At 52.9% G+C, this 26,620-nt stretch overlaps 2 protein-coding genes across 4 annotated transcripts; one reads left to right on the forward strand and one right to left on the reverse strand.

The window, feature by feature from the left end:
- The first annotated feature begins 2,314 nt into the window (after nucleotides 1–2,314).
- On the forward strand, nucleotides 2,315–14,105 carry PKLR (pyruvate kinase L/R). Its single transcript, XM_037997819.2, has 10 exons — nucleotides 2,315–2,414; nucleotides 3,422–3,604; nucleotides 8,326–8,645; nucleotides 8,780–8,966; nucleotides 9,329–9,599; nucleotides 9,724–9,874; nucleotides 10,448–10,600; nucleotides 10,695–10,861; nucleotides 12,078–12,259; nucleotides 13,679–14,105. Exons 1-10 carry the CDS (start codon nucleotides 2,315–2,317, stop codon nucleotides 13,783–13,785), a joined length of 1,821 nt encoding a protein of 606 aa, XP_037853747.2. The 3' UTR covers nucleotides 13,786–14,105.
- Nucleotides 14,106–14,509: 404 nt separating this feature from the next.
- HCN3 (hyperpolarization activated cyclic nucleotide gated potassium channel 3) lies at nucleotides 14,510–26,620 on the reverse strand. 3 transcript variants are annotated; one of them, XR_493921.3, is made up of 9 exons: nucleotides 25,949–26,620; nucleotides 21,335–21,764; nucleotides 20,228–20,389; nucleotides 19,608–19,826; nucleotides 19,054–19,200; nucleotides 18,398–18,638; nucleotides 17,022–17,186; nucleotides 15,660–16,580; nucleotides 14,510–14,972 (listed from the first exon to the last, which is right to left on the reverse strand). XR_493921.3 is itself a non-coding variant. In XM_037997818.2 (9 exons), the coding sequence occupies exons 3-9, from the start codon at nucleotides 21,743–21,745 to the stop codon at nucleotides 15,895–15,897; spliced, it is 2,031 nt and encodes a 676-aa protein (XP_037853746.1). In that variant the 5' UTR covers nucleotides 21,746–21,764; nucleotides 25,949–26,026; nucleotides 26,251–26,618; the 3' UTR covers nucleotides 14,510–15,894. The 3 variants fall into 3 exon arrangements, 2 of the variants coding, with proteins under 2 accessions (XP_037853746.1, XP_007975044.2); XM_037997818.2 differs by having other exon boundaries at nucleotides 14,510–16,580; nucleotides 25,949–26,026; nucleotides 26,251–26,618; XM_007976853.3 differs by having other exon boundaries at nucleotides 14,510–16,580.

Raw genomic sequence — 26,620 nt, forward strand, 5'->3', positions numbered from 1 at the left:
CCCCCCGTGGAAAACCCCTTCCTCCATTTGTCCCCACTGGTTCCTCCTCATCCTTCAAATTTTAGCTGCAAAATAATCACTTCAAAGAAGACTTCCTCAACCATCTCATCTTGTCTAAAATACATCCTCGAGGCCGAGCGTGGTGATGCACACCTGTAATCCCAGCTACTCGGGAAGCTGAGGCATAAGAATCGCTTGAACCCCAGAGGCAGAGGTTGCAGTGAGCTGAGATCGTGCCACTGCACTCCAGCCTAGGTGACAAGGGCAAAACTCTGCTTCCAAAATAAATAAATAAAATAAAATACACCCTCTCTCTTCTCCCACTGCCTTCTGTGTTCCAGCACCCTGATCGATTACTTAGTAGCACTTGCAAGGTTTGTAGTTCCATATTTATTTCTCTGCTACTTGTTCATAGTCTGTCTCCCCGCTATACTGTAAATCTCACAGAGGGCAAAGGCCCTGTCTGTTTTGCTCACCAGTGTGTCCTTAGGGCCTGATATAGAGTACGTGCTCGATAAAGATTGGACAGTGGGGAATGGGCAAATGGTAACTAATGAATGCTACGATGATGATGATGCCATCAAAGCCCTTCCAGAGAATCCCACCAGTTAGTATCAGCTGAACCCACAGCTGGCATCAGGGCAGCTCTCGCAAAGGATTCCCCAAACCATCCCAAGATGAGGCTGATTGGGATTCCAGTGAGTGAAGTGCTAAATGCCAGGGCAATCAGGCCAAAGCAGACATTAAGGGAACTTACCTACAGAACAGCTGCTGCACATCCTTGCTGTGGACAATGGGTGTTCTACCCAGGTATGTTCTCAAGGAGGGGTTCAGGATATGGTGGTTATAGGAGTGTTTAAGAAATTTGAGGCCAGTACTATGGCTCACACTTGTAATCCTGGCACTTTGGGAGACCAAGGCATGAGGACCACTTGAGCATAGGTGTTCAAGACCAACCTGGGCAACAGAGTGACACCAGTTCCTACAAAAATAAAAAGTCAACACCTGTGGAAAGAAAGGAAAAAAATATTTGTAATAAATACAAATTTAAAAAGTTGCCAGGCATGGTGGTGCATACCTGTAGTACCGGCTACTTGGGAGGCTGAGGCGGGAGGATCGTTTGAGCCCAGGAGGTCAAGGCTACAGTGAGCCATGATCACACCAGTGCACTCCAGCCAGGGTGACAGAGTAAGACCCTTTAAAAAAAAAAAAAAAAAAAGAAGAAGAAAGATAGGCTGGGCATGGTGGCTCACACCTGTAATCCCAGCAGTTTGAGAGGCTGAGGCTGGTGGATACTTGAGGCCAGGAGTTGGAGACCAGCCTGGCCAACATGGTGAAACTCCGTCTTTACAAAAAAAAATACAAAAATTAGGTCAGGTGCAGTTTCTCACACCTGTAATCCCAGCACTTTGGGAGGCCAAGGCGGGTGGATCTCAAGGTCAAGAGTTCGAGACCAGCCTGACCAACATGGTGAAATCCCAAGTCTCTACTAAAAATACAAAAATTAGCCGGGTGTGGTGGCACGTGCCTGTAATCCCAGCTACTCAGGAGACTGAGAAAGGAGAATCACTTGAACCCAGGAGGCAGAGGTTGCGGTGAGCTGAGATTGCGCCACTGCACTCCAGCCTGGGGGACAGAGTAAGACTCTGTCAAAAAAAAAAAAAGAAGGAAGGAAGGGAGGAGAGAAAATTTCCCTGGGGGTAGGTGTCTATAAGTTTAGTAAAATAGTCAATCTTTCAGTGTTTCCAGCAACAACCTAATCAAGTTTATCAGTGTCTGGGAATGTTCAACGTACCATCTTGGGTTCAAACCTGTAGGCAAAAACATGCAGCTGGCCAGGTTACAGAGTGATGAAGGCATTCTGCATTTCTTGGTTGAGACAGAGAAAAAAAAGTGGGCAGAACTGGGTGTCCCTCCCCCCACCATACTATCACAGTGATCCCTTTTGCCTTTCTTCAGGCTCCAGCTCCCCCGCCCCCCCCATAGCCCCTGCTCCCTGGATTCACTAGGGCTAACTTCAGTAAAGTACAAAGAAAAGGGGGCCATACGAATGACCAGAAAATATATATCTATTCACGTGGATGACCAGATAGTATGAATGGATTGCAAATTTATCAGGAACAATGGATGAAAGGAAATGCCAGGAGATGAGGGCAGACAGCAGGCAGTTCTGGGGCAGGGACTCTGTGGGGACAGAGTGGCCTACTGGGTGTGCCCCTTTTCTCTTCTCTGGCTCCCTTAGATAAGACCGGCAGTTTTGTCATCCTCCCCCTCTCATTCCACGGCCCCGCAGCCCCAGGCCCACACTGAAAGTATGTCGATCCAGGAGAACATACCATCCCTGCAGCGCTGGTCATGGGTCTCTAAGTCCCAAAGAGACTTAGCGAAGTCCATCCTGATTGGGGCTCCAGGAGGTAAGAAGGGGAAGCAGAAGCCATGGAACATAGGAGGAAAATGAGGGTGGAAACTAGGAGCCAGGGTGGAGGGTATAAATGATCCATATCAGCCACTGGCTAGGTGGGTTTTGGAGAGACACATACGTTCTTCAGAACCTCCCTTGTGTTAAATTATGGACCCTGGCATGGGCCTTTTCCAGGCCCTATAGGCAGGCCAGAGCCGCAACATGTAAGCCACGGGGTACTCCCGTGGTTCCTGGACTCTGGCCCCTGGCATACAGGGCTTCCAGTGGAATAGGAGACACTGGTGACACTTTAACCAGTCTGCAGAACTGATCCCCAGCCCAGCTGGGTCTCATGCCTCTGACAACCCAACAGTGTGGAGCAGACCCACAAAGAGGGAGACCCAGAGAGGTGTGCAGTGGCATGGAAGGTGCGGCTGGAATGGGGGTGCTCCTCTGAACTGGGCTGGGTCAAGCTACAGGGACCTCTGGGTCTGTAGCAGCTTTGAGAGGTCTGGGAGACTCAGAGGATGGGGTGGGGAAGCCAGCCAGTAGCCAGGGGTTAGAAGGGAGAAAACAGAGACCTTCGGAGCAGGAACTGGGTGATTCTGGGCCTGAATAGGGACAGGCTGCTGGGGACTAGACATCAAGGGGTGGTGGGGTTGAGAGGTATCAGTAGTTGCAGGTTGGGGGGTCCTGGGTTGTGCGGGGTCAGTATAACTGAGTGATCAAGAACTTGGGCTAGAGTTAGTCAGACCTAGATTTGAATCCTAGCTGCTCCATACTTAAAAGCTGTATGATCTTGGACCATTGATTCTCAGTATCTGTTTCTTTATCCATAAAATTGGATAATTATAGAACATTTAACAGTACCTGCTTTATAGGATCCTTGTGACGTAATAAGATAATATATGCATGATGCCCAGCTCATAAGAAGGGAAGGAATAGAGGGTATGCTGAGAGATGACGGCATGGGGAGGAAGGGCAGGTGACATGCAGTCCCTGTGTCCCCTTCTACCACAGGGCCAGCGGGGTATCTTCGGCGGGCTAGTGTGGCCCAACTGACCCAGGAGCTGGGCACTGCCTTCTTCCAGCAGCAGCAGCTTCCAGCTGCTATGGCAGACACCTTCCTGGAGCACCTCTGCCTACTGGACATTGACTCCGAGCCCGTGGCTGCTCGCAGTACCAGCATCATTGCCACCATCGGTAAACACACCCATCCCCTGCAGCCTCACAGAGCCTACTGGTGTTTCTTGAGGTGCTTCTTCCTCTCTTGTCTCCTTTGAGACTTCTCCATGTTTGACACAGTCATTCATTCAACGAAAATTTGTTGAGCATATAGTAGATAAGATTTTGGGCCCTGGGAGTAGATCAGTGAAAAAAACAGACAAAAATCCCTACCCTGGGGGAGCTGACAGTCTAGCTGGTGTGGCAATAAACAGTAAGCACAATAAATTATTTCAAATAAGTAAATTATTTATTCCATTAGAAAGTGAGGCCGAGCGCAGTGGCTCATGCCTGTAATCCCAGCACTTTGGGAGGCCAAGGCGGGCAGATCACCTGAGGTCAGGAGTTTGAGACCAGCCTGACCAATATGGAGAAACCCTATCTCTACTAAAAATACAAAGTAACCAGGCATGGCGGCGCATGCCTGCAATCCCAGCTACTCAGGAGGCTAAGGCAGGAGAATCGCTTGAACCCAGGAGGGGGAGGTTGTGGTGAGCCGAGATCGCACCATTGCACTCCAGCCTGGGCAACAAGAGAAAAACTCCATCTCAAAAATAAATAAATAAATAAATAAATAAAAGTGGGCTGGGCTCAGTGGCTCATGCCTGTAATCCCAGCACTTTAGGAGGCCAAGGTTGGCAGATCGCTTGAGCCCAGGAGTTTGAGACCAGTCTGGGCAACATGGCAAAACCCATCTCTACAAAAAATACAAAAATTAGTTGGGTGTGGTGGTGCACGCCTGTAGTTACAGCTACTCAGGAGGCTGAGGTGGGAGGATCACTTAAGTCCAGGAGGTCAAGACTGCAGTAAGTCATGATCAAGCCACTGTACTCCAGCCTAGGTGACAGACGAGACCCTGTCAAAAAACAGAAAGAAAAGAAAGAAAGAAGGAAGGAAGGAAGGAAGGAAAGAAAGAAAGAAGGAAAGAAGGAAAGAAAGAGAGAGAGAGAGAGAGAGAGAAAGAGAGAAAGAGAGAAAGAAAGAAAGAAAGAAAGAAAGAAAGAAAGAAAGAAAGAAAGAAAGAAAGAAAGAAAGAAAGAAAGGAAGGAAGGAAGGAAGGAAGGAAGGAAGGAAGGAAGGAAGGAAGGAAGGAAGGAAAGGAAGGAAAGAAAGAAAGGAAAGAAAGAAAGAAAGAGAAAGAAAGAAAGAAAGAAAGAAAGAAAGAAAGAAAGAAAGAAAGAAAGAAAGAAAGAAAGAAAGAAAGAAAGAAAGAAAGTTGGCCGGGCGCAGTGGCTCATGCCTATAATCCCAGCACTTTGGGAGGCTGAGGCAGGTGGATTACCTGAGGTCAGGAGTTCGAGACCAGCCTGGCTAACATGGTGAAACCCTGTTTCTACTAAAAATACAAAAAATTAGCCAGGGATGGTGGCATGTGTCTGTAATCCCAGCTACTCGAGAGGCTGAGGCAGGGGAATCGCTTGAACCTGGGAGGCGGAGGTTGCAGTGAGCCGAGATCATGCCATTGAACTCCAGTTTGGGCAACAAGAGCAAAATTCTGTCTTAAAAAAAAAGAAAAAAAAAATGGCCAGGCGCGGTGGTTCATGCCTGTAATCCCAGCACTTTGGGAGGCGGAGGCAGACGGATCACGAGGCCAAGAGATTGAGACCATCCTGTCCAACATGGTGAAACCCCATCTCTACTAAAAATACAAAAATTAGCTGTGCGTGGTGGTGCATGCCTGTAGTCCCAGCTACTCAGAAAGCTGAGGCAGGAGAATTGCTTGAACCAGAAGGCGGAGATTGCAGTGAGCAGAGATCCTGCCACTGTCCTCCAGCCTAGTGACAGAGCAAAATTCTGTCTTAAAAAAAAAAAGAAAAGAAAAGAAAGAAAAAGTGAAAGTTATAAATGCTATGGGGAAAGACATCAAGTATGGTAAGGGCATCAGGGGTACAAGGGTGAAGGCAAGTTGCAGCCCTAAATAGGGAGGTCAGGTACCCATTATTGAGAAAATGAGACCTAAGGGAAGACTTGAAGGAGATGAGAGAATTAGCCATGCAAAGATCCGGGAGGAGAATTCCAGGAAGAAGGACCAGTCAGTGCCAAGGCCTAAGTCAAGGAGGTTAGAAGAGCTAAAAACCGGCCAGGCGCGGTGGCTCAAGCCTGTAATCCCAGCACTTTGGGAGGCCGAGACGGGCGGATCACGAGGTCAGGAGATCGAGACCATCCTGGCTAACACGGTGAAACCCCATCTCTACTAAAAAATACGAAAAACTAGCCGGACAAGGTGGCGGGCACCTGTAGTCCCAGCTACTGGGAGGCTGAGGTAGGAGAATGGCGTAAACCCGGGAGGCGGAGCTTGCAGCGAGCTGAGATCCGGCCACTGCACTCCAGCCTGGACAGCAGAGCGAGACTCCATCTCAAAAACAAAAATAAATAAAATAAAATAAAATAAAAAGAAGAGCTAAAAACCATTAAGGGGGAAGAGCTGCAGATGTGAAGAGACTGCGGGGAGAGGAAGATCAGGTGGGGCTTTGTAGGCCATTTTTAGAATTTGAGTTGCGTTTTCCTCCGAGTGAAATGATAAACTACTGCAGGGTTTTGAGCAGGGGAATGACAAGCTCTTATTTACATTTTAATAGAACCTCCCCTCCCCTGCTACTGTACTGAAAATAGATGGAGGGTCGGGGGGAGGGTGCCCTGCAGTATTTCTGTCTCAGACCAGTTGGTGGCAGTGAGGTGGTGAGAAGTGGTCAGATTCTGAATGTATTTTGCAGGTAGAGCTGACAGGATTTGCTGATTGATTGGATATGGGGTAGGGAGTAAGGGCAAGAAAGAAAGGAGTCAAAGGTGACAGGTGACTCTGAGGTTTTTGCCATGAGGAACTGCAACAATGCATTATCCACTGAGCAGGAAAGACTGTGGTGGAAGGGGTTCGGGAGAGAGCAGAAGTTCACTTGGGACATGTTGAGTCTGAGATGCATATTAGCCATCCAAGTGTGATAGAGAGGGGGCAGTCAGGTACACAACTCTGGGTTTGGGAGAAAGGTCTGGATTGGAGAGACACGTGGGAGTTGGCTACATATAGATGGTATCTCAAGCCATGAGACTAGTTGAGATCACCAAAGGAGTGTAGGTGAAATGACAGAGAAGAGAACAGGGTATCTAACGTTAAGGGGAGGAACAAGGAAAGGAGACTGGGAAGGAGTAGCTAGTGAGGTAGGAGTCAACCAAGAGAGGGTGTGGTCCTGGAGGTCAGGTGAAGACAGTGTGTCAAAGAGGGATGTGTGTCCAGGCTGCTGATGGGCCAATAGAGGAGGACTGAGCATTGAGCATTACACTGAGCAACAACACAGAGGTTCTTGGTGACCTTGACAAGAACAGATGCAGTGGAGAGATGGAGGCCAGTGCCTGAGTGGGGTGGAGTCAAGGGAGAATGGGGGAGGGGAACTGGAGGCAGCAAGTACAGATAACTCTTGCAATGAGTTTTGCTGCAAGAGAGAGCAAAAACTGGGACTGAGGGGAAACCAGGGGATTAAGATCATTTTTTTTTGACACAGAGTCTCGCTATGTGCTCAGCCTGGAGTGCAGTGGCTGGATCTCAGCTCACTGCAAGCTCCGCCTCCTGGGTTCACACCATTCTCCTGCCTCAGCCTCCCGAGTAGTAATTTTTAGTAGAGATGGGGTTTCACAGTGTTAGCCAGGATGGTCTCGATCTCCTGACCTCCTGATCCGCCCATCTCAGCCTCCCAAAGTGCTGGGATTACAGGCTTGAGCCACTGTGCCGGCCTAGAATTTTTTTTAAATGATGAAAGAAATAACAGTAGGTTTACATGCTGATGGGGATGATCCAGTAAAAAAGGAAAACATGGCTGGGCGAGGTGGCTCACACCTGTAATCCCAGCACTTCGGGAGGCCAAGGTGGGTGGATCACCTGAGGTCAGGAGTTCAAGACCAGCCTGGCCAACAGGGTGAAACCTCTTCTCTACTGAAAATACAAAAGAATTAGCCGGGTGTGGTGGTGCACACCTGTAATCCCAGCTACTCAGGAGGCTGAGGCAGGCTAATTGCTTGAACCGGGGAGGCAGAGGTTGTATTGAGCAGAGATGCTGCCACTGCACTCCAGCCCGGGTGACAAGAGCAAAACTCCCTCTGTCTCAAAAAGAAAAAAAAAAAAAAAAGAAAAAAAAAGAAAAGAAAAAGAAAGGAAAACATGGATGTCACAGAGGACCACAGAATGGCTGAATCTATGTCCTTGAGCAGGTGAGAAGGAGGAGATCTAGTGCACAAGTGGGAAGACAGATAGGGACCGAAGAATGAGCCAACCTGCTCTCAGCTAGCAGCTGCCCCATAGCAGTGCTGGCGTGGGATTCAACTCAGCTCTCCTCAGTCCATGAGGCCTCCTAGCTCTAAAACCCCGCACCCAAACGCCCTCACCTGGCTCCCAGCCCCTGCCCTACACCCCATACCCTAGGGTAGCCGGGCAAGCAGCACTTACATACATCACATGCCCACACAGTGACCTCAGGCCTGGCGGAGGGCACTCCCCTCCTACTTCCACAGTGCCGTCTCCCCAAGGGGACAGATGTTTGCTGGAGAGGGAAGCGGAGTCTGTGATCTGTGAGCAGGGGTTGCATCAGGGAATAAAGGTCAGGTAGCAGGACTCTTGTGGCGCGGGGCCTTCTGAGAGTGGTAATGGGTTGGGTTTGGTTGCCTCTCATGTTCTGGGGGAATGTCGTCTGAACGCGAATTTCTGGTTCTAGGGCCGGCATCTCGCTCCGTGGAGCGCCTCAAGGAGATGATCAAGGCCGGGATGAACATTGCGCGACTCAATTTCTCCCACGGCTCCCACGAGGTGCAGGACGGGCCGCCGGGCGGTGGGTGGGGCAGGAGGATGCCTCGAGGTCCTGGCCACCTTCCCCTGAAACCCTCGCTCCGCTCCCTCCCCCAGTACCACGCTGAGTCCATCGCCAACGTCCGGGAGGCGGTGGAGAGCTTTGCAGCTTCCCCGCTCAGCTACCGGCCCGTGGCCATCGCCCTGGACACCAAGGGACCGGAGATCCGCACTGGGATCCTGCAGGGGGTGAGCAGTGGGGCTGGGACTCGCCGGGCCGGGGCGGGAAAGGCGACGCCAGTTGGACTGGGTCCAGGCGTGGGCAGGGGCGGGTCCCGGACTCCGGGGCGCAGAACTCACGTCTCCTCTGGCTCCGCCCCTAGGGTCCGGAGTCGGAAGTGGAGCTGGTGAAGGGCTCCCAGGTGCTGGTGACTGTGGACCCCGCGTTTCGGACGCGGGGGAACGCGAACACCGTGTGGGTGGACTACCCCAATATTGTCGGGGTCGTGCCGGTGGGGGGCCGCATCTACATTGACGACGGGCTCATCTCCCTAGTGGTCCAGAAAATCGGTGCGGACGCGCCTCCCGCCCTGACCACATCCGTGCGCTGGGCACATTCCCTTCTCCTTGGCTCCCCCATCAGCCCTCAGACCGACCACACCTTCCCCTGGCCACGCGTCTTTGCCAGCCTGTCCCAGGAGTCCCCAGCATGCAGACTCCGCGCTCACCCTGGGTTTGGGCTGGACTACGGGTGGGTCGTTTCTTCCACGGATGTCCATCTGTGCCTCTTCTGGGCAGAGCCCAGAATAAGGGCGGAGAGACGAGGAGGGCGTGGTTCCTGACCTCTTGGGGGTCCAAGCCCAGTGTCCTCTCTGCTGTAACTGTGCCCGGTCCTCACCCCTGACCGCAGCTGGCTCTCTCCATGTCCTCAGGCCCAGAGGGACTGGTGACGCAAGTGGAGAACGGTGGCGTCCTGGGCAGCCGTAAGGGCGTGAACTTGCCGGGGGCCCAGGTGGACTTGCCCGGGCTGTCCGAGCAGGACGTCCGGGACCTGCGCTTCGGGGTGGAGCATGGAGTGGACATCGTGTTTGCCTCCTTTGTGCGGAAAGCCAGCGATGTGGCTGCTGTCAGGGCTGCTCTGGGGCCAGAAGGACAGGACATCAAGATCATCAGCAAAATTGAGAACCACGAAGGCGTGAAGAGGTGAGGCTCGGGCTCTGTTCCCCTTCGGCCCTGTCGCTATTCCCCATCACCTTTCTTCTTCCGCCTGCCTCTGCCTGGCATCTCCTGGCTTTCTGCCTCGGCCCTGATTCTCCCAACTTCTCAGGTTTGATGAAATCCTGGAGGTGAGCGACGGCATTATGGTGGCACGGGGGGACCTAGGCATCGAGATTCCAGCAGAGAAGGTTTTCCTGGCTCAGAAGATGATGATTGGGCGCTGCAACTTGGCGGGCAAGCCTGTTGTCTGTGCCACACAGGTCTGGAGTGAGCCCTTGAGGTTTGGCACTTTGTGGGTTTTAGGGACAACTGTGGATGAATACCCATACTGTAAGGGTTTGTTTTGTTTTGTTTTGTCTCTGTCATCCAGGCTGGAGTGCAGTGGCACAATCTTCCCTCACTGCAACCTCCACCTCCTGGGTTCAAGCAATTCTCCTGCCTCAGCCTCCCAAGTAGCTGGGATTACAGTTACCACCACCACACCAGGCTACTTTTTGTATTTTTAGTAGAGGCAGGGTTTCACCATGTTGTCCAGACTAGTCTCGAACTCCTCACCTCAGGTGATCTACCCACCTCGGCCTCCCAAAGTGCTGGGATTACAGGCGTGAGCCACCGTGCCCAGCCCACACTGTAGGTTTATAGCACATTTTGCTGACAAGTGTTTGATCCTCAAATGATAAAGTTAGATATACTTTGACCCCTATTTTCAGGGGTTGTGACTGTGACCCTGGATTTCAGGACCCTCTGAGAACGTGGGTGTCAGAGAGTAGCTTGGGCAGGGCCTCAAGTCACGGTGTGACTCCTACATCTTTGATGTCCATGCTGTCCCTCAGATGCTGGAGAGCATGATTACCAAGCCCCGGCCAACGAGGGCAGAGACAAGCGATGTGGCCAATGCTGTGCTAGATGGGGCCGACTGCATCATGCTGTCAGGGGAGACTGCCAAAGGCAACTTCCCTGTGGAAGCCGTGAAGATGCAGCATGCGGTAGGAGCTCAGAATGAAAAGCAAATGGGCCAGGGAACCAAATCCCTTCCATACCCCAGTGCCCCTTCCCAGCCTGACATTCTGGCACCTGCAGATTGCCCGGGAGGCAGAGGCTGCAGTGTACCACCGGCAGCTGTTTGAGGAGCTACGTCGGGCAGCGCCACTGAGCCGTGATCCCACTGAGGTCATCGCCATTGGCGCCGTGGAGGCTGCCTTCAAGTGCTGTGCTGCTGCCATCATCGTACTGACCACAACTGGCCGGTGAGGGGGATGCCCAGATGGAGATTTGGGTCAGGGGTAGGCTGGGATGGGCCCCAGGCCTGGGTTTAGTCTGGTCACCAGGAGTGAAGAGTGTCCACCTGAGACAAGAGGAGAGGCAGCAATGACAGCTGGAGGCCAGGAGACACAGAACGCCAGTGAGCTTCTAGGGCTGGAAGGGGATAGCAGCATCACTGGGCACATTGGCTTCAAGGCCATTTGGGCTCCTGGGGCTCAGAGGCAAGTCCATTCGGCCCACAGAGCCTACAAATGCTGAGGTATTGCAGAAGGGCCCAGTAGGTCTGAGTGTAAGTCTTTACTCTGAAATGTAGCTCTATTAGCCTGCTGTCTTTCCTCACGAACAGGACAAGGTAATGATTTGTTCTTCGTGGGGTTGCGAGGATTAACAGGAGGTATTAAGTACTACATAGTACCTAATATCTATACAGTAAATTAAGCACATAATGCACATTCTCAAAAGGGTTTTATACTTTGTTGTTGTTGTTGTTTTTTCTTTTGAGAACAGCGTCTCGCTCTGTTGCTCAGGCTGGAATACAATGGTGCAATCTCGGCTCACCACAACCTCCACCTCCCAGGTTCAAGTGACTCTCCTGCCTCAGCCTCCCGAGTAGCTGGAATTACAGGCGCCTGCCACCATGCCCGGCTAATTTTTTGTGTTTTTAGTAGAGACAGGGTTTTGCCATATTGGCCAGGCTGGTCTCAAACTCTTGACCTCAGGTGATCCACCCTCCTTGGCCTCCCAAACTGCCGGGATCATAGGCATGAGCCACTGTGCCTGGCCAGTTTTTATATTTTTTGAAGAGATTTCTCCTTATTATCTCATTCGATACATCCATATTATCTCATATCTTTCTTGTGTGGTAGGGAGGGCAGGCATTCTTTTTTTTTTTTTTTTTTTAAACAGAGATAGGGTCTCACTATGTTGCCTAGGCTGGTCTTCAACTCCTGGGCTCAAACAATTCTCCCACCTTGGCCTCCCAAAGTGCTGGGATTACAGGCATGAGCCACTGTGCCCAGCCTGGGAGGCAGGCATTCTTACACTCATTTTACAGGTGAGAACACCAAGGCCCAGAGAAGTATGATGACTTACTCAGGGTCACACAGCTTGTTAGTGACACCTGGAACCAGAACCCAGACTCTCCTTTCCTGGTTCACCACACCCTCGCTGTTCTGGGCTGACCTTCTCTGCCTTCTCCAGCTCAGCCCAGCTTCTGTCTCAGTACCGACCTCGGGCAGCAGTCATTGCTGTCACCCGCTCTGCCCAAGCTGCCCGCCAGGTCCACTTATGCCGAGGAGTCTTCCCCTTGCTTTACCGTGAACCTCCAGAAGCCATCTGGGCAGATGACGTAGATCGCCGGGTGCAATTTGGCATTGAAAGTGGTGAGCTACCTAGACCTTCCCCGCCGACTCCTACCATTCATATCAGGAGTCCTCCAACCCAGCTTCCCATATCCACTCAAAGGGCCTTGCGTCTCTCCTGTGGTTCCAGGTTTTCCCTGTGAGAGTCACTAAGACTGAGATATCAGTCTGGCATATCACAAACACCTCTTCCATCAGCATAGCCACACAGGCAGACAGCTGTACTACTTAGCAACACACTCTGTCCTAGCACGGATACTCCTGCTAGGAGTTTTGTTTGTTCTTTGTTTTTTTGAGATGGAGTCTCGCTCTGTCGCCAGGCTGGAGTACAGTGGCACGATCTCGGCTCACTGCAACCTCCGCCTCCCAGGTTCAAGTGATTCTCCTGCCTCAGCCTCCTGAGTAGCTGGCACTACAGGCACGTGCCACCACGTCCGGCTAATTTTTGTATTTTTAGTAGAGACGGGGTTTCACCATGTTGGCCAGGATGGTCTCGATCCCCTGACCTCATGATCTGCCTGCCTCGGCCTCCCAAAGTGCTGGGATCACAGGCGTCAGCCACCGTGCCGGCCTATCTTGTGCCTTTAATATACTGCAGTGGTGATATTCCCTGCGTGCCACCTATGGGACATACTTCACTGCCTCATTCCCTACAGGGTGGCCTTGACATGGTGGATGGTGGTGGCTGGTTCTCGTTACAGGACTGGCCTGGTCCCTCAATGACTAATTTTCTTTTTTTTTTTTTTTTTTTTTTTGAGACGGAGTGTTGCTCTGTGCCCCAGGCTGGAGTGCAGTGGCGCGATATCGGCTCACTGCAAGCTCTGCCCCCCGGGTTCACGCCATTCTCCTGCCTCAGCCTCCCGAGTAGCTGGGACTACAGGCGCCCGCCACCACGCCCGGCTAGTTTTTTGTATTTTTTTTTTAGTAGAGACGGGGTTTCACTGTGTTAGCCAGGATGGTCTCGATCTCCTGACCTTGTGATCCGCCCGCCTCGGCCTCCCAAAGTGCTGGGATTACAGGCTTGAGCCACCGCGCCCGGCCTCAATGACTAATTTTCAATGACTGATTTTCTTTCTTTCTTCTCTTCTTCTTCCTTTTTTTTTTTTTTTTTTTTTTTTTTGAGATGGAGTCTTGCTCTGTCGCCCAGGCTGGAGTGCAGTGGCGCGATCTCGGCTCGGCTCACTGCAACCTCTACCTCCTGGGTGCTGGGTTCAAGTGATTCTCCTGCCTCAGCCTCCTGGGTAACTGGGATTACAGGCACACGCCACCACACCCAGCTAATTTTTATATTTTTAGTAGAGACAAGGTTTCACCATGTTGGCCAAGCTGTCTCGAACTCCTGACCTCAGGTTATCTGCCCACCTTGGCTTCCCAAAGTGCAGGATTACAGGTGTGAGCCACCACGCCTGTCCGATGTCTTGTTTTCTTTCCCTCCCCAAGGAAAGCTCCGTGGCTTCCTCCGTGTTGGAGACCTGGTGATTGTGGTGACAGGCTGGCGACCTGGCTCCGGGTACACCAACATCATGCGGGTGCTGAGCATATCCTGAGACGCCCCTCCCTCCTCTGGCCCAGCCTACCCCTGTATCCCATCCCTTCCTCCCCAGTCTACGTCCTCCAGCCCACACCCCTCCAAAGCCTCACCTTTAAGTCCTCTCTTCTCTATTCCTGAACCTCCCTACCTGAGGCCTATCTGAGACTATATCTGCCATCTAGCCCCATTCGAGGTTGCCCCTTCCCCATCTCCATTTCACACAGGTCCTGAAAGTCTGTGTCCAATTATGCACTGGCCACCCGACAGCACCAACTGTACATTCCCTGCATCCAATCCACTCAGCAGGCCCTAAGATGCCTTGAGCCTTTAATCCCAGTTTGGCTGGTTAATTCCATAACCCCAGACATCTCATCCCTTGGGATCGGGGAGAAGGGAGACAGGGAAATCTTGTCCACAGTCTCCCATTCTCATATGTGGCCCTCATGATAATCTGGGCATCTCGTGCCAGGGCAGGCTACCCTTTCATCGTGACTAACAGTGACATGATAGTCCACGCTTTGGAGAAAACTGGGTGGGATGGATGCTGGGGAGAAGGGAGGGCTGGGCAGCTGATTTTGTCACTGTCTTCACAACCTCTGTGCTGGGCTTGTAGACCACTGTCCTGGCTCCTCTCATGCCCACCTGATACCTTGCTTGGTCAAATCCCCGGCTGCTTCCTTCTGCACCCAGAAATTCCTTCCCACTCACTTTGTTCCCACACACAAACCAAGAGCCAAAAATGAGTGTGTCTATTTTATATTTAAACCCAGCTGTTTGGAAGCAATTATAAAACTTCTCCCACACACCAACAACCCCAGAACTCCCCACCCAGAAGGAAAGGAGACTTGGGGTCCTGGCCCCACAGTCTCTAATGCTGTAGAGTAGCAGAGGGGACAGACAGAGTGAGTGAGTGTGGTAAAGGACTACTCTTGTCCCTGAGAAGGCAGAGGTGCTGGCTGGCCTGCCCTTCCCCAGGCTTGGATACCTTGGGCCTTTCCCTTACTCCTGCACCAACAGCAAACTCAGAAGGAAAAAAACAAAACAAAACTCTAAAGGTAAACACAGTCCTTCTCCCTCTCTCATGTGGCTCCTCCTGCCCCTACCTGGGAGAAGGTTCAAGGATTGCGCTGATGGGTTTGGGAAAGGACCACAGAGGCTGGCATGGAGAGGCCCTGCCTCCTCCTACTCCTCCTGTCTCCTTATCTGAAAAGGAGGGGAGGGATGGATAAAGGAATGAGTAAACAAAATGAATTGGTAACACATAAAATTAGTAAATGAATAAATACAATTAAATAAATGAATAAATAAATAAACAAGCAAAGAAAAAAATATCTCACAAGGATTCAGCCATTTGCCCCTCCACCAGCGGGGATCTAGGCTGGCATATTAATAAGGAGGTGCCAACTACTCCTTAACTTTTAGGGGGGCATGACTGGGGCAGAGGGTACAGGGGAGAGGCACCTCCCGGTTTACAAAAAGACGGTCTACCACAGGACAGAGACTGCAGGGAACTTAGAAGTGTGTTCCCACTCAGGGGGTAGACACGGAGTGTCCACAGGTGGCAGTGAGTGGGTAAAGGTGGATACCCACACTCAGGACTCAAGACATCTGCTGGCAGTAATGGGGGCGCAGGTGATTGGCAGTGCCTGGCTATGCTACAGGAACAGGAAGATAACCAGGCCAGGCAGAACCTGCAGGATCATTGGCAGGGAAACAGAGACGTCTAGCTACTTGGCAGTGATGGCGGTGGCAAGTACTTGTGCTTAGTAAAGGTGGGGTCATGGGCCTGGGCCTGCACTTGGCAGGACCATAGCCAGGGGAATATTCTTGTCAGAGGGTTTTGAGTCATTTCTACTTGGCAGTGGAGACATACAACGCCTGGCATATTACCTTGAACATGGTAGTTGCTCAGTACACATGATGAATGGGTGAATGGATTATGATGGGACAAGCTACAGGATTCTTGAGCTGAGACCGTCTTCATGGCAGTATGGGGAACGTCCGCACAGGGTCGACACTTCCATGGGGCAATGTTTCAGGTCCCCACGGCCTTCCCCAAGAGGCATCTGCCCTAGAGTACATACTACTGCACCCCAAGAACTAAGGCTGGATGTACTCAAGGGTTTTACATGTTGGCAGAAAGCTGGAGACCCCGGGGGGTGGCTGGCTCAGGCACTGGTGGCCTGGGGGGCTGGGCTGTCCTTGGAGGCTTGGCCAGGAGCCCTGAGGGAGGCAGCCGCTCATTTCCTGATCCCTTACGCCCAGGAGAGCCATCGCCTGTTGCCCGCTGAGGCAGAGAGGGTTGGGAGGCTGACAGTGGGCGGCCTCGAGGTCCTAGCCGCCGTCCACCTCCTCCTGGGGGGGGACCCAGCAGGGAGACCTGGGAGCACCCTGCCCGGGATAGGCTGGCATGCAGGGTTCGGGCAGGTGGGGCGGGCAGGCGGGAGGTGGATGCCCACGGGCCAGCTCGGACAGGCACCAGCGGGGAAGCTGGGGACCCTGCTGAGCGCCGAGCAGAGCGAGCAAGGAGGGTGGCTGGAGAGTCAGGGGAGAGGGGCAGAGGGCCCCGCTGGTGAGTCAGGGCAATGGCCACATTGGAGGTAACAGCAGCTGCCTGAAGGGGCGCATGTACCAGTGGCTCCCACAGTACTGGCTTTCCACTGAGCCGAGCTCCTGTGCTCGGGGCCAGACCCCGAACACCGCGAGCCATGTCTCTGTCATGTTGCACCAAGTGCTGCTCCATGATGCCACCACCACTGCTGCCTGGACTTGGCTCGGAGCGCTTCCGCTGCAGTATGGAATTCTTCTTGCCTAAAAGTTGTCCCGGGAGGGAGAAGTTAAGGATAGGGAAGGAATCCAAGATGGAGGTTGGATATCAAAGAGTATGAGGGTATCAGGATGGGGTGGGGTTGAGGGTAGGGGATGGGAGTCAGTAGTATGGCAATGGGGCTATGCGGGTGGAGATGGGGGTTGGAGGAAGAGATATGTATCAGAGACAGCGAGGGTCAGAGGACTGGTACTCAGGGGAAGGAGGACTCAGGACATGGAGACTTGGGATGCTATCTCTCCTGGGTAGGACATGCTGAGGGATAGGGACAGTGGGCCACAGTGTCGAAAGGCCTGTTAGGGGGCATTTGTTGGGACTGAATTGATTGGGATATGATCCTGGAGCCCTAAAGCCTGGGCTCCTTGCTTTGGAGGTGGGGTGAGTGCACAGTCTGGACCCAGAGCAGATAGGTGGACAGGTCTCACCGATGCGGCGCAGCCGATCCATGGCCACGGTCTCAAAGGCCCGGCGCATCATGGGGAACTCCTCGAGCACAGCGTTGAAATGGTCCACACTGAGTGAGTAGAGGCGGCAGTAGGTGTCAGCCCGAACACTGGCTGTGCGCCGGCCCCTAGTTAGCAGGCAGATCTCTGCAGAAATTGGGAGGAAGCTTCAGAACCCCTGTCCTTGTCCCTGGAACTCCTCTCACTGAGCCTGTAGCAGTGGACCCCACTTTCTAAGGCTCCTCCCTAGATGTGGGAGAAACCATTGATTATCTATTACCTCCCTGCCCCAGGGTCCCTAAACACCCCAAGCATTGTCTTTCTCCAGACTCCCACAATTACTGGATTACTGCTCCCTGTCCTTCCCACTCTCTCCAAATGAAGGCTGACGACCAGACAGGTCTTGCTGGCCCTAGATTCCCAGTGATTCCACTTCACTTTAACTCCCACCCCTCCCCGACTACTCTATCCCAAGAGGTAGACCTGGGCAACTCAGTGTACCTACCCCTCCTACCCCCTTGAATAAACACTGAGGGCAGCCCTGAAGGAGAAAAGCAGTGTCAAAGAGCAAAGTGCAATGTGATGGGGATAGTGGGTGGTTTGGAGGCCGAGAGATTATATGAGCCTCCAGTCACTTTGGGCAGTGGCTGGCTGAACTGCCCCTACTGCCACAGGCTGGGTCCCTGAATCACACCGCCAGGCAGCTCCATAAAGCTCATGCTCCAGGACAGCTGTGCTTCACTCCTGCCTTTCCCTCATCTCATAGGCTCCTTGGATTTCACTGTCTAAGGGTTCTAAAAGGCCCTCTGGCCCAGTAGTTTGCAACCTGGCTGTGCATTAGAATCTCCTGGGAAGCTTTTAAAAACTACAGAGCTCAGGCCAGGCGCGGTGGCTCACGCCTGTAATCCCAGCACTTTGGGAGGCCGAGGCGGGCAGATCATGAGGTCAGGAGATTGAGACCATCCTGGCTAATATGGTGAAACTCTGTCTCTACTAAAAATACAAAAAATTAGCCAGGCATGGTGGTGGGCACCTGTAGTCCCAGCTACTCAGGAGCCTGAGGCAGGAGAATCAACCTGGGAGGCGGAGCTTGCAGTGAGCCGAGATTACACCACTGCACTCCAGCCTGGGCAATAGTGTGAGACTCCGCCTCAAACAAACAAACAAACAAAAAACAAACAAACAAAAAAACTGCAGAGCTCCAGATCCCAGCCCAGAGGTTCTCACTGAGTAGGCCTGGGGAGGGGCTGGAGCTCTGTGATTCTGCAGCGTACCCAGGTAGGGATCCTGAGCCCAGGAGCAGTTGCCCTCTCCACTGTCTGCTCGTGACCCTGCCACCCTCCCTGAGACCTGCTGACCCCCAAAGTAGGATCCATCGGTGAGGCGTGTGTCCCGGGCACCGCGGGCCAGCACACTGAGCAACCCATGCTGGATGAAGTACATCTTCCTCCCCATGGAGCCCTCACGCACCACGAGGTCCCCCGGCTGGAAGACCTCAAAGCGCAGCTTGGTGAGGACTGCAGTGACGAAGCTGGGGTCGGCGTGGGCAAACAGCGGCATGTGGGCCACCAGGCCCCGACAGGTGAAGTTAATGATCTCCTGGACAGGGGAGGGGCCTGTCAGGCAGGCTGTGCCTGGTGACCTGAGATGATTCCCCAAGCTCATCTGCTTCCAGAAACCCCACCCCTGGGGTCATGTTCTGCCAAAGGATGGGAATGTGTCAGTGGACCTGGGACCATCCCTAAACTCCTGCCTTCGGATCTTTCCCATGAGCCCTTGTGGGACCATCCCCCGAAAACAGAGATCCCTATAATCCCTCCTCATGTATACTTCACCTGCAAAGGACCTTCAAGAAAGACCCTAGCCCCTGAAAGCCCCCCAAATACCTGGCCTCCCACAGGGCCCTCTGCAGGCCTCATTCCCTATAGGAGCACCTGCTGACCAATAGCCCCTATCACCAGACAGCACTCCAGGTCCCTGAAGAGTCCCCCTTCCAGGCCCAACCCAGTGCCACCTCCCGAAGTGGCTCGCTCAGCTCGCCCAGGATGCTTTCCTCGTCGAACATCTTGCCCTGGTAGCGGTGCTCATAGTACTCGTGGATGCGCTGCCGCGTGTCTGCTGGCAGCTTGTGGAAGGACATGTACTGCTCCACCTGCTTATACTGGAGGGCCAGCCCATTGCCAGGGGCAAGAGGACACAGGGAGAGATTTGGGGCCGGAACAGTGAGGGGTGTGTGGGGGAGGTCAGAGACACAGGTCAGACTCAAAGGGGTGAAACATGGAACCAGACATGAATACACAGGGCCACAGAGCAATATGGATAATGGTGGGTACCAGGAAGACACAGAGCAGACTCATAGGAAAACCCAGGTGTGGACAGCGGAGGGGCCAAGCACAGGCATAGGTTCAAACAAGGAAAAGGTACACGCAGGGGCAGGGAACAAATGGACACAGGGCAGGAAAGGAAACAGAGATGCAACAGGGGCACACATCAGAATGGGCCTCAAGTCAGGTTACCCAGTCTCCAACACCCCTCCATGCCACACCTCCCTCTCCTGTCCCTGCTGACCTTCTCCTGGTACTGACGCCGGGAAGAGTCCAGGGACTGGATGAGTGCCGTGGCGTGGCCGATGAACATGGCGTAGCATGTGGCACCCACGATCATGCTGAGCATGGTGAGCCAGACGTCGGGCATGCCTACAGGTGCCTGCTGCCCATAGCCAATGCACAGCATGTGGCTCATGGCCTTGAACAGGGCATGGGAATATTGGCGGCCCCACGAGTGGTTCTAGGGGGCAGAGTGTATTGCAGAGCTGGGCATGGGCCCCTTGGAGCCTCATTCTCCGCCTGCCCCTCTTCCTCTTTTGGTCTTTCTGTCTGCCCCCTTCAACTGCAGGCCTTCCTCCTGGCAGGCACTTAAGTTTGGTTCTGGGGGCCCTGAGGCAAAAGGATCCTCCATTGCAACTTGGGGACCTCAGCTTCTGGCTAGGTACCCTTAGTTGCCTGCTCCCTCCAACACACGAGCACTTCTTCTGGGTCTCCTTCCCCTTTCCTCCCTCCTCCCCACCTCCTCACTCCTATTTTCTGTCGTGATCATCTCCCACCTCCTGCTCCCTGTGCCATCCCCGCTACTCGGGCAGAAGAGCCCTAAGAAGGCCCAGGAAAGGCAGAGCTGTGGGGACTTCTCACCACCATGTGGTTGATGGAGACCCAGCAGTCGGGAGGGAAGTCCTGCAGCATGGGCACCAGGAACTGCAGACAGCCATCCCAGTGACATAGCAGCAGCATCATCCCAATGAGGTTGAAGATGCGAACCACAGCACTGGCCAGGTCATAGGTCATGTGAAAGATCTGAGGAGTCCAAGGAGGAGCTGCTGTGGACAGGAACCCCTCCCTGCTTGTCCTCCTCCATTCCCAGCCTGGCAAATTCTCTCTCTGAACTACTCCCTAGCCCCAGCCCCCATGAATTAAAAAATGAAACTATTATTCATTTGTATGGAGTTTTGTGGCACACATGTATAGCTAATGCAAAGCAGTTTCTTATTTCTCTCATCTTATGGATAGGAAAGCTGAGGTCAGTCATGTGCCCAGAGCCACATAGTAAGTGTCACAGCAGAGAATCAAACAAATCTATTGCACAAGCTGCCCAGGTGTAGCCTAGAAAAGAGAGAGGGTATTTCACAGTGTAATGTCTCCAGAGCATATGTGTAAGAATTAATGCCAGCAGCCCTCTCCTTTCCAGTTGTAATAATACATAATAGTGGCTTCACTGAGAACTTAGTATGTGCTAGACACCTTTCTAAGTGATTTGCATGTATTAACTCCTTTAATTCTAACAGCCTTATCACAGGCAAGTGTATTTAACACTCTCATTTTATAGAACAGAAAATCAAGTCTCCTATAGTAAACAATAAAACTGGGATCTGACCAAAGACAATGAGACTGCAGAGCCCACAGTCTGAACCACTAAATTCTGCTGCTCTGAAGCTGAAGCTCCAGCTTCTTTCACACCTCCTCCTCCACCCAGCATCCAGCTAACTCTAAAGTGTGTCTGGCAGCTGTGCTCCACCCTCCTGTGCCACCATCTTCACCCCAGGCCCCATCCCCTGAATCCTCATTCTGTTCCTGCTTCTCCCCAACCAATTTTGGAGAGAGCTCACCCACGGAAGCCCCACCCATCTTCCCCACCCTATAAGATCACCAGGAGCCCCACCCATAGCATCTTCCTAGAGGAGTCTGCCAGCACTACCCCACCCCCCGCCGCCCCCCGCCGCCCCCGCCACCACCACGACCCACCTCCTCCCACTGGTGTATATAGCGGATGAGGCGGGAGAGGCGGAGCAGCCGCAGCAGGCTTAGGATCTTGGTGAAGCGAACGATGCGTAGGGCCCGTGCCGTTTTGTAGACCTCAGCGTCCAACCGTGGCTCCAGCTCCACCACCAGGAAGATGTAATCCACGGGGATAGAAGAGATGAGGTCAACCAGGAACCAGGTGCGCAGGTAGCGCGTGCGGATGGCCCGCGGTGCTAGCAGGATCTCAGCACCCTCCTCCACCACGATGCCCGTTCGGAAGTTGAGCACCAGATCCAGTAGGAAGAAAGTATCAGACAATACGTTGAAGACGATCCAAGGCGGGGAGTTCTCCTCCTTGAAGAAGGTGATACCCACAGGCAGGACGATGAGGTTCCCCACCATCAGCAGCAGCATGATCAGGTCCCAGTAAAACCTAAGGTGGGAGTGAGATGAGGGGTAAGACCGTGAGGATATTTCACCAGCCACTAGACTGACAGAAGATAGGCTGACATGGTCAAGAATGGTCAAAGATACACAGTAACAGAATGACTGTTCACAGCTGCTGGGAGTATAAGTTGGGACCACCATTTGGGAAAATATTTATCAATTGAAGTTAAACATTTGCATTCCCTGCAACTCAGCAATTCCATTCCTAGGTATAGACACCTCCAAGGGAAACATGCGCTCCAGGAGATACACATAGGAATGTTTACAGCAGCATTAAATTTGAGAACAACGCACATATCCTTGTGTGGAAAAATGTAGATAGATAAGTAGATAAATACACTATTTATGGGCTGGCATACCATACAGCTGTGAAATTACCCAACTACAGCTACATTCAGTTCTGTGGATGAATTTCAAAAATGCAATGTTGAGCAAAAGAAGCAAGAAACAGCCTGGACAACATAGTGAGACCTCATCTCAACAACAAATAAAAAAATTAGCCAGGCATGGTGGTGTGCACCTACAGTCCCGGCTACTCAGGAGGCTGAGGTGTACTCTAGTCTCACTGACAGAGCAAGGCCCTGTCTCAAAAGGAAAGCTATGGCTCACGCCTGTAACCCCAGCACTTTGGGAGGCCAAAGTGGGATCACTTGAGTCCAGGAGTTCAAGACCAGCCTGGGCAACATAGTGAGATCCTGTCTCTACAAACAGTTAAAAATTAGGCCGGGCCCGGTGGCTCATGCCTGTAATCCCAGCACTTTGGGAGGCCGAGGCTGGCGGATCACCTGAGGTCAGGAGTTTGAGACCAATCTGGCCAACATGGCAAAATCCCATCTCTACTAAAAGTACAAAAATTAGCTGGGCATGGTGGCGGGAGCCTGTAATCCCAGCTACTAGGGAGGCTGAGGCAGGAGAATGGCATAAACCAGGGAGGCAGAGGTTGCAGTGAGCCAAGATCACACCACTGCACTCCAACCTGGGTGACAAGAACGAGACTCTGTCTCAAAAAAAAAAAAATCCCAGCACTTTGGGAGGCCAAGACGAGTGGATCATGAGGTCAAGAGATCAAGACCATCCTGGCCAACATGGTGAAACCCCGTCTCTATGAAAAATATAAAAATTAGCTGGGCATGGTGGCACACACCTGTAGTCCCAGCTACTTGGGAGGCTGAGGCAGGAGAATCACTGGAACCCAGGAGGTGGAGGTTGCAGTGAGCAGAGATTACGCCACTGCACTCCAGCCTGGGTGACAGAGAGAGACTTCATCTCAAAAAAAAAAAAAAAAAAATTAAAAATTAGCCAGGCCCTGGGGGCGGTGGCTTACATCTGTAATCCCAGCACTTTGGGAGGCAAAGGCGGGAGGATCACCTGATTATGTTGGGAGTTCGAGACCAGCCTGACCAACATGGAGAAACCCCATCTCTACTAAAAATACAAAATTAGCCGGGCATGGTGGTGCATGCCTGTGATCCCAGCTACTGGGGAGACAGGCAGGAGAATCACTTGAACCTGGGAGGTCGAGGTTGCCAAGAGCTGAGATTACACCATTACACTCCAGCCTGGGCAACAACAAGAGTGAAATTCTGTCTCAAAAAAAAAAAAAAAAAAAAAAAAAAAAAAAAAAAAAAAAAAAAAAAATTAGCCGGGTGTGGTGGCGCACACCTGTAATCCCAATCCCAGATACTCAGGAGGTCAAGGCAGGAGAATTGCCTGAACCTGGGAGTGGAGGTTGCAGTGAGCCGAAACCACTCCACTGCCCTCTAGCCTGGGCAAGAGTGAGACTCTGTCTTAAACAAATAAAAATTGGCCAGTGTTGTGGCTCACGCCTGTAATCCCAGCACTTTGGGAGGCTGAGGTGGGTGGATCACGAAGACAAGAGTTCGAGACTAGCATGGACAAAATGGTGAAACCCCACCTCTCCTAAAAATACAAAAATTAGCTAAGCGTGGTGGCATGCGCCTGTAATCCCAGCTACTCAGGAGGCTGATGCAGGAGAATCGCTTGAACCTGGGAGGCAGAGGTTGCAGTGAGCCAAAATTGTGCCATTGCACTCCAGCCTGGGTGACAGAGCGACACTCCTTCTCAAAATAAATAAATATAAAAATAAATAAATAAAATTACTCTTCCATATACATATATATCCCTATTATATATCATTTACCTCACCATTGCTAAATATTTTTAAGGTTAAAAACAAAAAGCTAAAATACCCCGTGCTAATCTCACAGTATTGTTGAAAACATTTACGTGGAGACAATAGATGTGACAGTGTGGTATAGGCACTAGTTGGTGTTATAACTCACTCAATCTTTATCCCCAGATTTCTGAAAAGGCTGCTGCTTCTCCCATCTCCGGCTATCTGCCCATTCTAGTCTAGGACCTCATGCCCTCCCCAGCCTTCTCCACCCCATTCCTCTTCTCCAACACAGTTGGACCCACAGATCCTGTTCCTCTGCTGGGGTTTGCTCATCCATGTCCCAGGGTGGGGTGGTCTATCCTGCCTTCCTCTGAATTGAGCTTTCCAGGGATGCCCTTTCCCCTCCACAGAACCTTAGACAAGGCTGCACACACAGAGAAGCTCCACAGGAGATCATGAAGCAGCAAAGCTTGAGTTCTGCATGTCTTTCCTCCTCTGGCCTCCCTGTGTCCACTGGGACTCTGGCTGAGCACAGGCAGAGGCATGGGCAGGGGTGAGTGACACTGCTGTGACAGACACCATGGAAAGAAGAGGTCAAGAGGGAACTGTGTGAAGCCCTCATTCAGAGAATGTCACAGGATAATCTCAGGGACTCAGTTACTTATGGTGATTTTAATTCTAGGACACACCTAATCCCAGTGTCAACTCAGGAGCTAGCTAGCCCCTTCTGACTCGGACTGCAAAATCAATTTTCAGCCCTGAAAGAAGCTTCCTCAAGTCCTGGTCTCTGGGAAGCCCCTTAGACTGTATGTTTTTAATAAACAAAAACCCTCGACCACTCTTCTTTTCTCTCCTGGGCTGCTGAGGAGAAATCCTGTATTGTGAGACACTAAGAGGGGGAGGGAAAGAGGGTTCGCCTAGCCATGAAAGCATCTTCACAGCCTGACTCACAGGTTGGTCACAAGCCTGGCAGGTGATGTAGTAGAGAGAATGGAGAAGCACAATCAGAGGGATACCAGGCTTCTGGGGATCCGTCTGCGAGTGAACTGAGGGAAGGGAGTGAGATCCACAGGAGGCTAGAAAAGGCACGCTGGCTGGGTGGGAACGAGGCAGCAAAGACAGGAGTGAAAGGAACAATGGGAGGAAGAGGGACATAGATGGAGTGTGTATATATGTGGATTCAAGATCATGTCTGGGTCTACAACTCTATTTCCAGGCTCCAGATTCACACCTCTTCCTCTCTGCTTCTTTCGTTCCCCAGGTTAGGTGCTTTGCACACATCCCTGCCTCATCCAAGAGCTGTCCTTCATTTCCCCCCAAGGACAGGGCTGCTGTCCTCCCCTAGCGACCTTGATGTAGAGGTACAGCCTGACAGAGACTGTGAAATGGCCCCACCCCCACCCTCTGTCCCTTCTCTGGGAGTCACCTGGGTGGTGGTCCTGTCCCTGCTTTGCCGCCTCAGTCACTCTGAGTCTTGGCCCCGCCCCGCCGCCCCCGCCTTCAGCACTAGGGACAGCGACCAGAGCTGCGGTCTGGACCCTCGCCCCCTTCAGCGTCCCTATTTTTTCCTGACAGTCATGCTGAACTAGGCAGGTGCTAAGAAGGAGGTGTGGGGATGGGAGATAGCAGAGCTCGGCTTCTCCCTCAGACTGGCCCCGATACTTAGAATATAATTTCCCAGATCTCCAGCAAGCAGGACTGGAGGAGGCAGGGGTCCCAAACTCCGGTACTTCCTGTGGTCCGGTTGGGGTCCCGGGTTCCTGAAAGAGGAAATCCAGGTCTCTGGAAATCCCCTGATATCTGCTTGCCCCGTCTGGTGCCCCCAGCTTGCCAAGGCACGGAGGACCTCCGGCAGGGGATACCCGCCCAGGAATTCCCAGGCTAGATTGGAGGAAGTGACTCTCCCGCCCCACCAAGGGATCCCTGGGCTGGAAATGAAGTGACCGTGGAGGGTGGTGCGGGCCGGGTCCCGGTGTCGCTGCCCGCGAGGGTGGGATTGATGTACCCTGCCCTCCCGGCCGAGCCCCCAATACCGGAAGTCGCTGTAAGGGTGGATGATCCAGGCCCCCGCTGACTTCACTCTCTCCTGCTCGATTTCCACTGCTTTGTGGCTGCCGAACACCCGAAGGGAGAACTTGTTGACCGTAGGTTGGAGCAGCGTCCCAAGATGCCTTCTCTTAGGCTCAGACTCAGATCCGGGGATCGGACCTGAGGCCGCGGTCGCAGGCCGGGGAGCAACGGGAGGCACCTTGGGGGCCTCCAGCCCAGGGGTCGCCCCTTCGCTGGCCCCCGCAGCCGGCCCCTGCTCCGCCTCCATGGCGCCCACCCCGCTTACACGCTCGGCCTCCTAGAGCCCTATGTGGCCATCAGGTACCCCCAACCCCTCCAGAGTGGGAGTCGGCGCAGCCCCGCGGGTTCCAGCGGAGGCGTCGTAGGCTCGGAACCGCCGGCGCGCGGGGCGGAGGGGGTGTGCGCTAGACTGGCGGGCGGCGGGCTGGCTGCGCGGCGCCCCCTGGCGAGGGCAGCGCGAAGACCGGGCGGGGCTGGGAAGCCGGGATCCTGGAGGAACTCCGAGACGGGCGTGGCTTAGCAAGGAAGGCGGGGCGCGCAGCCTGAGCCAGGGAGAGGCGTGGCCTAGTGTTAGCCTTTCATCCACTGAGAGCCAGGGAGGAGGAGCCTCCTGCAGTGGCGGGAAAATCGGACGC

The sequence above is a fragment of the Chlorocebus sabaeus genome, chromosome 20 (genome assembly GCF_047675955.1).
Source record: "Chlorocebus sabaeus isolate Y175 chromosome 20, mChlSab1.0.hap1, whole genome shotgun sequence".
Lineage (NCBI taxonomy): Eukaryota > Metazoa > Chordata > Mammalia > Primates > Cercopithecidae > Chlorocebus > Chlorocebus sabaeus.

Bases quoted from the DNA above. Each gene is read 5' to 3' on its own strand.
- HCN3 (XM_007976853.3), bottom strand. From the start codon at position 26,232: ATGGAGGCGGAGCAGGGGCCGGCTGCGGGGGCCAGCGAAGGGGCGACC. The intron at 19,827-20,227 runs GTGAGAAGTCCC...TCTGCCCCCTAG, and splicing joins TCTCCATCAACCACATGGTG to AACCACTCGTGGGGCCGCCA. The intron at 18,639-19,053 runs GTGGCACTGGGT...TCCCCTGTCCAG, and splicing joins TGAGCGAGCCACTTCGGGAG to GAGATCATTAACTTCACCTG.
- PKLR (XM_037997819.2), top strand. From the start codon at position 2,315: ATGTCGATCCAGGAGAACATACCATCCCTGCAGCGCTGGTCATGGGTC. The intron at 8,646-8,779 runs GTGAGCAGTGGG...CTCCGCCCCTAG, and splicing joins GCACTGGGATCCTGCAGGGG to GGTCCGGAGTCGGAAGTGGA. The intron at 10,862-12,077 runs GTGAGGGGGATG...TGCCTTCTCCAG, and splicing joins GTACTGACCACAACTGGCCG to CTCAGCCCAGCTTCTGTCTC.